Here is a 13,786-nt window from a genome sequence, read left to right on the forward strand (position 1 = left end):
TGCCTTCAGTAGTTAGAATCTTTTATTTAGCTGGCAGTATTGGCGCTCGCTGTATTGCAGTAGTTCTAAAAACGAAGATTTTTGTGAGGTAAGTGATTCGTGAAAGGTATAAGTTATTGTTAGTCACGGCCATTCTTTTGTAGGGATTATTGAAAGATTGCGTTGCGCTAAAAATATTGTGTGTCAGTTTAGTGATGATCAGAATAAGTACAGAGAGAAATGTCTGAGTACGTTGAGTTTGTTCAGCCGTTTGGAAATCAAATAACGTAACTTATAAAAATTTTTAAGGGGATGTTTCACAGTCACCGAAATGAAAACACGTTACGTTCCTGTTTAACTACTGTACGTCAAACAGTTAAAAGATCCGTTTTTCGAAACCCCTCAATTGTCTCCCACTGCGACGAAGTATGAAATTTGTCCCAAAGCAGCCAACAAACTTCCTCTGTTATGTTGCAGGAACTAGAGGTCGCAGAAACCGACCAGTTAAAATCGATACCGGTATTGTAGTTCTGAATAACCGGTATTTTTCGATATTTGTTTGGTATCATTTGTAACAGGTGTTTTTTTATGTTTTCCTAATAAACGAGTAGAAAAAAACAAATATCAGTTAGCCATAGGAGCAGTGCTAATTTTTTTAGTTTTTCAATAAGTCATTAAAAAGGAGTAATTTTTATTCGTACTGATTAGAAATATTGCTTTATTATAGAAAGTGAAGTAGTGATCAGTCCTATTTTGGCAGCAATGCCGACAGAAACGATCAACAAACACATGGCATACAAATTGATACAGCATTGCTGAGACAATAATGTATCTGTTGCTGTGTGTCGTGGTTTTAGATACGCGTGCACGTGCAGAGTGCAAGACCTGCCACCACCTGGTTTATATGTTAGTTTCTCGCTGTAGTCGCAGGACATCTGATATATTGCAACCAACCCTAGGCTAGAAATATTTTTACAGAGTGCCATAGCAACGAAATACAATGCTTCATTTGCTTGCAAAGATTAAAGATTTACCTGCCATTTCTATTAAATAATAGAAGACGAAGGAAATTGTGCTGACAGTAATAAATTAAAAACTTAACAATTCGTTCATAGTATACAATAAAAATACTAAGTAGCTTATCTGCTTGCTGCCTGTTCCACGTAATATGCTTGTAGCCCTTGTAAACGGATGTATTAACAAGAAAAACAGAGTTCTTTAACATCAGTTTTCACCTTTTAGAACTGACTATTCGTAATGCCCAAATAGTGGCATGATGCCTGATTACAACACAATTTTTGAGCAGAGCTCAAAAAAATTAGCATCAGTAGGAAAATAGGAGGTTTTTTTTGGTAGTATTCAACCACTTATTATTTTTCAAGAAAAGCAGCGAAAGGTGGATGGACTAATTTTTCTTTTATTTGCCCGTTTAATTTAATATTTTGAGTCTATTTATCTTGAAACTGAGAGAGTAAGAGGTTTTCAATCTTTGTTCGATTTCAATGTTTATTGCAGGAAATAAGATGAATAAAAAAACCGAATAGCAGTTATTTCAGAAACCGGTTATTTTGAACGGTTGTAACATTCAGGTTAAATTGGCGTGGAAAAAACCGATACACCGAAAACTGGTTATTTCAGCGATAACCGCCATCCCTTGCAAGAGCGTGGCACTCTGCGATGTCACACTCGGGCTCGGCAACGCTCCAACCAGCAAAGTGTCCACACATGCGAAACAAAAGGCCAGAGCTTAGAAGTTAATGAGAGATGTAAGGTGGGTTAGTGATGTCATATTGGCACCTAATTTCACCATAATTTTGCCTAACACCAACCGTGGATGTGTCATACGATGGGAAGGTCGTCACAACCCCTCTTACCTTTATTTTCGCTCCTCCTTTTGACGACTCTGTGGTGGAGATCAGAACCGCGACGAAATCACGCCATTTTCTTATGGGTGGCAGAGCAAACCATTTCAGACACACCGCCGCTGAATATCGACAAGATAAAGGCCTCAGGGGTTGGCACAAAGGGTGTCAATAAAGCTACCCCTTCTCTCGAGGCATTGATTCCCACACATTTTGCGGTCAACAACGTCAGTTCGTAGTGCGATGGGCAACAAGACGATGTTCTTAAGAACCTTTGACACTTCTGAAGCACTCGCGGAGGATTCAGCCTTTCTCTAAGGACATCGCGGGACTGCAACCTCAACAAACGTGCCTCAAAAGGCAAGGAGACTAGTTCATGGAAATAAACAAGTATATACTAAATTACTGGTCGCAGTTATCGGTATTTATATTCAGTTAATATACGGTCAAGGTGCTCTACAATATCCATAATAGCTCAGCTTAAACGGAAATGGAGTTATCTGCAAAAGTAGTTTGTTTGTATGGGCTTTAATGCCAGGAATAGAGGAAAGTGACCAATAACTTGGCGCTAGATGCTTGTGAGCCGGATGTGGGTAGCATTAGCCCTTCGGTTTTTTCGGTAATATACGCCAAAGACTGTTTCATATTGATTGGGGAAAGCACGAGGCACCGGAATACGGATTTCCCAGCAATAAGTGTCCGATACATCCATCAGTGTGTCGTCGTGTGTGTGCTGCGATGTTATTGTTATCACGTACGTCGGACATTAACTAAAACGATGTCATTCTGCATACATACAGGTTCCTTAATAACCATGGGGAAACACAAAGCTAGGAAGAAATAATAATACCAATCCTTCATGAAATATACTCTTTTGCTCATATGTTCATTCATTTTTGTTGGAAAAAGTGGAAATGGAGACTTGCCCTTTGTAGTAAGAGGAACATTTTGTCTGATAGCACAGATGACACGCTTTGTAGCGCAGTGACATCGATAAAGGTCTGCTAACAGCCATGTGGAGTGGTGTGGCGTGTAATCCTCCCCCCCCCCATCCCCCCCCCTCCCACCGCCAGGCACACATATACAAAATCGATTGAAGGGAACCGACATTGCTTTTACAGAGAAAACGCTGAGAAGGTCTATATCTGACAACTTAAAAGACTCGAAATCATTTGTGCTGTATTGATAGAGACTTTTGCGGGGTCGAGCGTCTATCTAATTTCCTCTATTCCGGCCTGACTTTTCACTAAGCTACCATACTCTACAACAACAAAAGGTTTACTCTGAGAGAAATTCGTAGCCCGAAAGCCGATTTCTCAACCACACATACAGCATTAGAAACTTAAGGTTCTTCTCCTCTCACTTAAATACGAATCTGAAGTTAAAATCTTCTGGGTTATTAAGCCGCGTCATGTTTCTTCTAAAATGTTCGACGTTTCGACCCCTCTGCTGGGATCTTCCTCAGGATCTTTTGGTGTCCGCTACTGCTAGAACACTCTTCTACTGTTCTAGCAGTAGTGGACACCAAAAGGTCCTGAGGAAGATCCCAGCAGAGGGGTCGAAACCTTGAACATTTTAGAAGAAACATGACCCGGCCTAGTAACCCAGAAGATTTTAACTTCAGTAACAACGGCCACGAAAGCCTGCAGACTTACATAAATACGAATCTGTTCTTCTAAGGAGCGATTGAAGTCTGTTAAGTTGGTTACTTACCTTTCATGTGGAGCTGATGACGAATGGCATTTTTGACTGCGAGATATCAAATATTGCGGTGTCTTACAAACTGAACTTGTTACTGATCTCGTCTTTAATTATATGTACATCACAGTATCTTAGAAAGAGAACTCGTCATTGGTCGCTCTTTGATGCAGTCAAAACTTGGCATGGTGAGAAAAGGGTGAAAACGAAGGGATATTTGTCTCTGCTTAGGTGCCAACACTCAATAGTTTTGGAAAAAATTACGGTCAAACTTTCGACGCGATTTCGTCAGTCCACTTGCGATCGTAAAACCAATTGAGTTGGTAGTGCAGTGGCTAAGACCACAATTTCAAAATTTTTTGCTCCGTGTTCAAATCCAATCTTATGTCTCGTTTTTGTTTTGTTGTCACGGAAGTATGTCACATCACTATTTTTATGAGATCGTACAACACAGTGGAATTATTGACAAAAAATAAGCATTTTACGTCTAATTAAAAATAGGTTATATCACCACAAATCTTAAACAGGTGAATCACCTAAAACTTGCACCGCATATATTGCGGAAATGGAAAGTGCTACTGATGTGTGGTTTTCATAGCTCGTATTGTTACCCAATCAACAGATTGTAACAGTTCTTTGAAAGTGTATTTTCTGTGCAAACAAACACTTTTGAAAATGGAATAATGCCCACTGACATTAACAAACTAAAGGTAGGGTAAATTATAATGTCAGTGGTGTTTGCTACGGGATAGTAGTGCGACTCGTTTACCAGATGTCGTATTTTGAAAAGTTTTCACACTGTCACTTGTTTGTGGCATTCAACCCTCGTAGTTGCTAGGTAAGATGTTGCTATGTTGCTCACAGTGAGCTTGTGTGTTGCTTGAGTGAATTGCGACTTGCTAGTCAGTTAGTGAGTGACAGTCCAAGCTGTAGGTCGTGAGTCGACGATGGGATTTACCAGTGCAGAAAAAAGCCGACATGCTCATGGTGTACACAGAGTGTAGGAAGAATGCAGTTCGTTCTTGTATGGCGTATGCGGCAAGATATCCTAACAGACGTCCATCACGTCGGCAGTTACTTATCAACCTCTTCAATAAGTTACGTGAAAGTGGTAATGTAGCACTTAGACAACGTAACAGAAGGAAACTAATGACGTGAAAGACGGTGAACTTAATGTTCTTGCTGCTATTCCAGTTGATCTGCACGTTACCTGCCGCGCAATAGCACGAGGAATTGGCGTAAGTCAGGCAAGTGTCATACGCATTTTCCATCTACCCAGGTTCCATACTTATCGCATCTCTCTCCATCAAGAGCTGCATGGAAACCATTATGGGAATAGCGTTAATTTCTGTGCATGGGCATTAAGACAGGATACTCCACACGTAACATGTATCTTGTTTAGTGAACGGCCTAAAAATGCGCTATTGGTCTGTTGTCAATTCACATTCGCTTCGTCAGGCGGAACTCGACCGTTCATGGAGTGTAAATGAATAGTGTGGGATAGGAAACCATCAGCTGTACAGACTAGGAGAAACCTGTGGTACCAACATGTTGGCTATCCAACCCATGGTGCACGAAGTACTACAGCATGTCTTCATGAATTCTTCCAAATCAATGTAATGGACGCAGGAAGACCTGTAGCTCGGCCGGCCCATTCCCGGATTTTACTCCTGTGGAGCTTTTTTTTTCTGTAAGGAAAGCTGAAAGACGCTGTCCAGAAGGACATGTCAACTACACCCGATGATATGCAGCAACGCATTAGTGCAGCCTGCTCGGACATCTCCGCTGCATTCCAACACGAGTGCAGCAGTCGTATCATACCAGAATGGAAGCGTGTTTTGCTACTGTGATGTTCAGCTGTCTCGTTACTGCTCAGAATCCATGTAAGTAGTGTAACCACCTGCGTTGTTATTTAGTGTATGCTACCACAGATATTCTACAAGTGTCGGAGTGGGAACATTTTAAAATACGATATCTCGTAAACGATTCGCAGTACAAACCTGCAAGAAACATCACAGACATTCTGATTAACCCTGCCTTTAGTCTGTTAATGTCAGTAGGCATTATTCCATTTGAAACAGTGTACGTTTAAGCAAAAACCCATTTTCTAATTATTATTAAAACGTGTTGATTGCTTAACAATACGATCTCCAGACTACCAATCCATTCTGCGGAAAGCACACGTCAATAGCGCTTTCCATTTCCACAATATTTGCTGTGCAACTTTTAGGTGATCCACTTTGCATAATGTTATATAATTAACAGAAACTCAAAATTAACAACATAAAAGTTTTAGTATTCCATTTTTACTTTGATTTTGAATGTTATGTTTCAAGACAACCAGTAAATTCATAAAAACATTCGAAGCATAAACATTCGAAGCACCACGAGCAACTTGCGAAGGCACATACACCACGTCGCATATTGTGTGATTGTCGTTAGGAAAACAACCTCGTGATCTGGTGGTAATTTCGCGATAAAATAAGTGTGTCTATTTCCTCGAAAGCTGGAGGCTGCAACTGATTATGGATCACGGTGCGTATTTTAGCTGCACTGCTTCTACTCGTGATTTCCCTTTCCTGTGCGGTGAGAGCAGGACACTTCTGGAATTGGCTAATGTATTCTTCACCTTTGAGTAAAAGTATATGTGGCAGGGTTTACATCACGACTTAGACTTTGGCGGAACTACTTTTAAGGAAGATGTCGATGTTTCAATTTCATCAACAAACAGCCCATCGGAAAGGAGGGATCGTTTTGCCCATACCACGGGACAATAAGTGACAGAAACGGCTTCACTTTTAAGTAAGATCCCAAAATTTTGTCCAGAAGCTGATGATAAGTTTCTTTTGTGAGCCTTCCAGATTTTGTGGCTGTTGCGTATACATTCTGATGTTAATTGGTTTACGCCTTGATATACTCGAGGACAAAATTTGCCAATAATTTCTTGGAGATAAACGAAAACTGTTGGTGGCAGTTTCCTGGAAGTTGTTAATCAGTGACAAGTGTGACAATAAAAACTATTTTTAATAATAAATGAAATCTTTATCTCTTTTGCCATTAATCCATTGAATGTCGCGATGTTAAAAGGTATTGATGTCACGTACTTCCACGACAAAAAAAGAAAAGAAACATAACTATGACTTTGGACATAAGGTGCAAAATTTTGAGACTGTGCTCTTAGTCAGTGTGTTGCCAGCGCTCTTGGTTGCACGCTGCGCAAGTAGCCTTATGAAGTCTCGACAAACTTTGATCGTCGTTTTGTCGGAAGCTATTGCGTGTTGGCACGTAAGTCAAAATAAGATTCCCTTTATTTTCATTCTATCACCATGCAAAGTTTCGATGTAGCAGAGAGCGAGCTATAGCGGACTCCAGTTAGTAGTAAAGGTAAATTACTTATTCCTGCAACACACAAATTCTTACCAAAAAGAGGCAAGAAAAAGCGGAAAGAATGAATAATGCAAAATAGTTGCAGTGAGCGCTAACATACAATTGACCATTAAAATTGCAACACTGAGAAGGTGGCATCCAATAAATGTAAACCGCGCATGCGAGGAAATTGCAAGTAATTGACATCTCAGAGCGACCACACAAAGTACGAGGGGCGTTCAGTAAGTAAAGCAACGCACTTTTCTGAAAGCAGGTTGGCTTCATTCAGGATTCCAGTGCACCGTATTATTCGCCACTCTTTTGGCTGCAAAACCCTATTTTTCAACTCAGTCCCTGTTCAATGCGACAGCTGGCCGCGGTGGCCGAGCGGTTCTAGGCGCTTCAGTCCGGAATCGCGCGACTGCTACGGTCGCAGGTTCGAATCTTACCTCGGGCATGGATGTGTGTGATGTCCTTAGGTTAGTTAGGTCTAAGTAGTTTTAAGCTATAAGTGACTGATGACCTCAGATGCTAAGTCCCCTAGTGCTCAGAACCATTTGAACCATTTTTTCAATGCCACAGCCTTAGGCCATCTTACTAGGAAGGCCTGTACGCCAGCACGGTACCACTCTACTGGTCGACTTCGGTGCCAATGTCTTGCTCATCAATAACCTCCCCATCCCCCACGTACTGCTTCCCACGGAGTGCATCCTTCATCGGACCAAACTGATGGAAGTCGGAAAGTACGAGAACAGGGCTGTAGGATGGATGAGGAAGAACAGTCTAATGAAGTTTTGTGAGCTCCTCTCGGGTGCTCACACGTATGTGAGGCCTTGCGTTGTCATAGAGAAGGACAAGTTCGTTTGCATTTTTGTGGTGGCGAACACGCTGACGTCGAACATGGCGGGAGTCACAGCTGTGTGCAGCCGGGTGGCACTCGGGAGAACGGACAGGTGTGCGCGACCTTGCTGCGATGACGACAGGAGGCTCGTCCAACGACTCACCATGCTTTTGTTCACTGCCAGTTCGCAGACATTCTGCAAGCGCCTATGAATATCTGCATTGCTCTGGTTTTCCACCAAAAGAAACTCAATGACAGCTCTCCGTTTGGAACGCTCCTCCGTTACAGACGCCATTTTGAAGGCTACTTACAGCGCTGCCACCTATAGGAATTTTATCGAACTATAGGAGTTGAAGCGGGAATACTCCACGATGTAAGTGTTGTTTTACTTAATGAACGCCTATCGTAGGTAGGAGTAACGCGTCTACATAATGTATAGAAGTAAAGATGACGTAGCGGGTTTCTCATTCAGAAATCTCTTTTTAATGTTGTTTGTTTCTGCAAAGATCGTGTTACGCTTCGTGTAAGAAAGAACAAGTCTACCAGCACGTGCCAGAATTCGACAGAGAGAGGATCGTGGTCTATCGATACTGCGGTTTATCGTTCTACGATACTGCTGTTCGCGTTGGTCGGGATACCACGACTGTCACTCGAATATGGAATCTATGGGGTCCCAAAAGCCATACTCAGTACCTCGCAGGATCTCAACTGCCACGCGTCAATAGCGTTCGGTCGTGCAGGATTGTGGACCCACGTCACGTACGTTGAATCAGATAATGGTCTTGTTTGCACCAAGCAAGTACCCACACCGACAGTACAACGACGCCAGGAGCACCTCGGGCTGTCAGCGCGGCGACCATTGTTGCGGTTCCCTTTACTCGGCGGCAGAGAGAGGCGTGTCGGCAGGTGTGTCCAGACACAAAACTCAACACGGCAATGACAACAAGTCGCCTTTCCAGACGCTCTCTGTGTGAAGCGCCACGTTGGTCGACTGTGGAGACCATGAGGAGAACAAATGTTGCCATTTTGAATCGTCGTCGTCATACGTTGGCTTATAGGCACGGGATGCCATTGGTTACAAACTCGATAACCTTTGCTTGTCGTAGCAGATCATCTGGACGGCAGCCCGTACATTTCTGACGCGTTAACGCCGGGAACTGTGCCCTGTCTTCTCCGTCTGCGAGACATTGTCTTTCAACAACATAACGCGGCACTGCATGTTTTCTGTGCTGTATTGACGTACCTCGTTACAGATGATGTTCGGCTGTTATCCTGGCAAGTACGTTCTCCAGATCTCTCACCCATTCAAACCATTTGGTGATTGGTTATCGAAAGACTGACACGTCACCACTCACCAGTGGCTACGATTGATGAACTGTGGCATAGAACTGACGCAACATGGAATGACGTACCCGTATCTGTCATCCAGTCTCAGTTCGGTTTTATGTCTTGATGGAATACAGCCAGAGGCGGCAACTCTGAATACTAAATGTCGCATCCTATATGCCCTCAAATTCTCAACAAATTTAATCAGTTATCCTTCATACATACTGTGCACGCCCAATAAATAAAATTCCGGTTTTTGATATTTTCCCTGGTGTTGCAATTTTAATGCCAGCAGATTAACTCTGTTGGTTATTGTGTAATATTTTATTACCTCAAGATCGCTTAAATATATGTAATATTCACATTACCGATTTCGGCACCAAGTTTAAGATGTGATTAATCCACTAAAAATCATCGTAAGATATACAATTGCAGCTAGAGACCAAGAAAGCAGTCAGAACGGCGCCCAGATTGATGCCGTGCTTCTTGACTTTTTCTTGCCATGTAACGATATGATGTACAATCATTGATATATTTTACGCTTCACGTGTTAAAAGTGTTGGTGGTTTGTTGATTGATTTGGAGGAGGGGGCCAAACAGCGAGGTCATCGTCCCATCGAAGTAGGGAAGGATGGGGAAGGAAGTAGGTCGCACTCTTTGAAAGGAATCATCCCGGAATTTGCCTGAATCACGGAAAAACTAAACCAGAATGGCCGGACGGGGGTTTGAACGGTCGACCTCCCGAATGCGAGTCCATTGTGCTAACCATTCCTCCACCTCGCACGGTGTTAAAAGTGTGTAACTGCAAGTGTTGTACAGGGTGTCCCTGGAGGAATGGTCGGTATTCAGAGATATGACAGAAATGATCATTCGTAGCAAAACAGTCTGGTAAACGTGGGCTCTAAAATGCCTATTTTAAGGGAGCAGTCCTATTTGAAAATTTATAAAAATCATTCTTTTTTAATTTTTGGGTTAAATATTCTCTTTGATGCCTACTTTATTTTAGTGTTCATCCTAGGTTTGCCAAAAAGGCGATTTGTGAAAAAGTGTCTTCGAAAACCATTCACAACGGGGAAAAAATCAGCATCGCGACCAATTGTGCATCATGTAATTTCCAAGGCGACCTAAGAGAAATTATGGAAATTATTAGCGTGCTAGAACTTGAGATCGGACTAGCCTGTTACATCTTCTGCATAAAAGCGGACGAAAAGCGTATCGAACGAGCAGAGCAGCCGATGATAGAAGTTGTCAGACAGGTCCGCAGGACCACCGTGGCTACGAAGAAGATGGAGAAGAATCTCCTTTGGGATATGGAAGGACTGCTGTATGGTCTAAGGATCTCTGACTAGAGGAATGTTTAACCTAACTACGAAAAATGTAACCCGTAATTTTAAACAAGTTTTTCTCAATAGCGTATTTTCAAACTGTGAGGAAACATAACTTGAGAACAGTACATACGATTTTGATCGGAATTAGATGCTGAAATTCTAAATCGAATTCTCCATCAGGCTACACAGCCGGTATACGATAACTTCAAAAGTGTACTTTCGTTGCGCGCTGTTGTCTCGATTTTGTGGGCGAAGAAAATGAGGTTATTTCAACATGTCACAATTTTAGTACAACTTAATGTTTTTAATTTATCCTGTGTATGCTGATAGAAATTATATTGAAAATGATTTGTACAAAATTATTTTGTTACTGTTTCAACAGCAGGGCTTCGGGATTGCCCGCGGTGACCAGTGTTCCAGCTGCAAGGGGTCCCTCCACCTGGTGCAGCAGTTACAGGGAAGATCCGATGTGAACATAGCAATGACTTCTTAAAGAACAAAAGTGTAAGGAATAAAATCGTCTCAAAGTTCAGCGTTCGTTTTTATTTTACTAGAAAACATCACGAAAATCGCCATTTTTTATGCGTTGAAAGATGGCTACCCGCTTAAGAGCCATGAGAACTTCTTTATCTTCGATACTGTGAAACAAATCTCTCCTCCTGCAGGCTCTTTGCTTTCGATATTTTGAGGGATGATAGACGGGCCAAAACAAGAAAAAATGTCCGCTAAACATGGGTTCTGAAGAGCTACGGACGGGTTGTTATTCTTTACTAATTTGAAACATCACTTTTACTGAACAAGTGCTCATAGCTTCTAAGGCATGCATTCTAGAGTGAATGTTTACCACACATTTTTTTCTCGTTATAGTCCATACTTCCTCGCCCCAAAATATGGAAAGCAAAAAGCTTGCAGTGGAAGAGATTTGTTTCACAGTATAAACGGTAAAGAAGTGTTCATACTTCTTAACGTATGCGTTTTAGAGCCTACACTTAGTACACGTTTTTGCTTTGATTGATTATTCCTGTCACATCCTTGTATACTGACCATTGCTCCTTGGGCACCCAGTATATCTTGAAGATCCTTTATGGTTGCTTAATCACACCTGAAGATGGCGACTTAATGCCGAAACCGTTAATGAGAGTATTACACATTTTTAAGCGGTCGTGACGTAATAAATTATTATACAGACATTGATGAAGGTCACATTGTTGTAATTGGCAATATCTAAATTTTTAAAACATCGGTTGATTTTTGTCGAATAATGTACGCTTTCATTAGGAAAGGAAAGAAAGGGTGATATGTTTTTATTGATGCTCTGTCAATACGGAAGCAAGGGAACACAGAGGGAGTGACACATTGCTGCTGCTTGGTGACCATGTACTTACCAGAGAGGTGCACATCTTGGAGGCCTATATCTGAAACAGAAACAAAATTCAATGAATATAACGTTTCAGACTCAGGCGCAACGCAGTTTATAACAATGATGTAATACCACACAGACAAAATACAATTCAGTTCTTCGAAGACTACAATTTAGAAGTAAGGCGCTGTCACAAACTCCTTGATCCGCTCTGAAACCAGGTCAAGGGAAACAGTTACGAGTTTTTGAGTGCTCTTCTGATAGTAACGAACATTGTAATCGGCGAAGTCGACAAGGAGTGATTCAGCAACGTAAGAGAGTGAAATCATAAATGGTCTTGGCGCTATTTAGATGGAGAATCTATTAAACGTGTTTGGTGTGCGACGTGATAGTACAGTGTCTTTCAACCGTCAGAAGGACAACAACGTTTGCATGTTTCTCTTCTGTTTCAGGTCTCTATCACTCTGAAATCGCAATTTCTGAATTTTCATTCCTGGTCGAGAAAAGAATAAACAGCAGATTTTCATTTCGACGTGAAAGTTCTGTTTTTCCATTTCCGCCAACGTGTCTTCTCAAATTGTTCGAATTTCCTGTATGGCTGTTAAGCATTTGCTTCCATTGGCCGAAAGGCACTGAATCTACTCTACATCTACATGGTTACTCTGCAATTCACACTTAAGTGCCTGGAAGACGGTTCATCGAATCATTTTCATACTACTACTCTACCATTCCTCTCTCGAATGGCCCGTGGGAAAAAGGAACACCTAAATCTTTCCGTTCGAGCTCCGATTTCTCTCATTTTATTATGATGATCATTTCTCCCTACGTAGGTGGGTGTCAACAAAACATTTTCGCATTCGGAAGAGAAAGTTGGTGATTGAAAACCGCCTTTGTTTCAGTGACTGCCACCCCACCTCGCGTATCATATCAGTGACACTCTCACCCCTATTGAAAGGGGGCCACCAGTTCTTCATAGGCGACTGCTACATGCCTGGTATTTCTATACATTGTAAACTCTTATTGATACTAGTAATTTATACGCTGTACGTAGCCAAATTTGTATTTCAAGAGACAATTTTCCCCATGTAACCTGGCGCCATTCAGCGTCTTCTTCCAGTTTGCTATTTTCGACTATTCAAAAGATCTGTTATGCACTGTTTCGTAAAAAAAAGTTTTTGTAAAACATTGTAAAGTGATTTTCATGAATTGTTCACTGATGAAATTGTTGTATACGGTGTAATGATGAAACTGCAGTTGTCAGCAAACAAATGCATCTAGTATCACGTATCTAGCGCCGCCTAGTAGTTTAATTCACTTGGTTTCCGACTTGTTGCTTGCTAGCACTAGGCAGTTGTTTTGTGATTGACAAAATTGATGAGATACAATGTATCTATTGGACAATTTTATATGAGTGACATGATATTGGTAAGCTAGAAAACCATATTCTACACATTATACAGTGACTCTAATCAGTGGTGAAATGTAACATATCTTCATATCTTCTGATGCCAGTTTTGTGCTGTATTTTGTAGCCTTTGAGGATGACGGAAAGTCGAAACGCATAGGACGAGTTTGGCAATAATAAAAAGTGTTGTCAAGGCATCTGAAAGTTATTGAAGAGCATCCAAATGGCCACATCGTCTCGTAGGATTTCATGAAAATTGCAGCTGATAGACAAAGGAAAATTTGGGACAGCAAATAAGTTTACAGTAAAGGATTGCACTTGCAGCATCCACGAGGACTCTGTAAATCAGTTTCGAGCATAGGATTGTAAAGCGTACGCGGCAAGGTCGTATATAAAGTTAGATCCTTTCATTATTCTATAGCAGATGATTTACACATCCTGTGATTACATTCATTTAAGACAGGGAACAAGTCATCTTCTTGGCATCTTGCGCACGTTGTAAACGCTGCATTTTCACAATTACACAGTTGTTTTAAAGTTTCTGTACAGGAATAAAATTGGTTTACATTCATTACAGTTTATCTCGCATCGCACAGTTTGCAGCAAAGCACTCGTAACGCT

General features: G+C 41.5%; 1 protein-coding gene across 1 annotated transcript in view; it reads right to left on the reverse strand.

Annotated features, from left to right (window-relative positions):
• LOC126248391 (uncharacterized) overlaps positions 1-13,786 on the reverse strand; it is an 824,863-nt gene that overhangs the window by 214,449 nt on the left and 596,628 nt on the right. The window contains exon 3 of the mRNA XM_049949378.1: positions 11,786-11,815. Within this exon, the coding sequence (XP_049805335.1) occupies positions 11,786-11,815 (30 nt within the window). The remainder of the gene's footprint in view (positions 1-11,785; positions 11,816-13,786) is intronic.

The sequence above is a fragment of the Schistocerca nitens genome, chromosome 1 (genome assembly GCF_023898315.1).
Source record: "Schistocerca nitens isolate TAMUIC-IGC-003100 chromosome 1, iqSchNite1.1, whole genome shotgun sequence".
Classification (NCBI taxonomy): Eukaryota; Metazoa; Arthropoda; class Insecta; order Orthoptera; family Acrididae; genus Schistocerca; species Schistocerca nitens.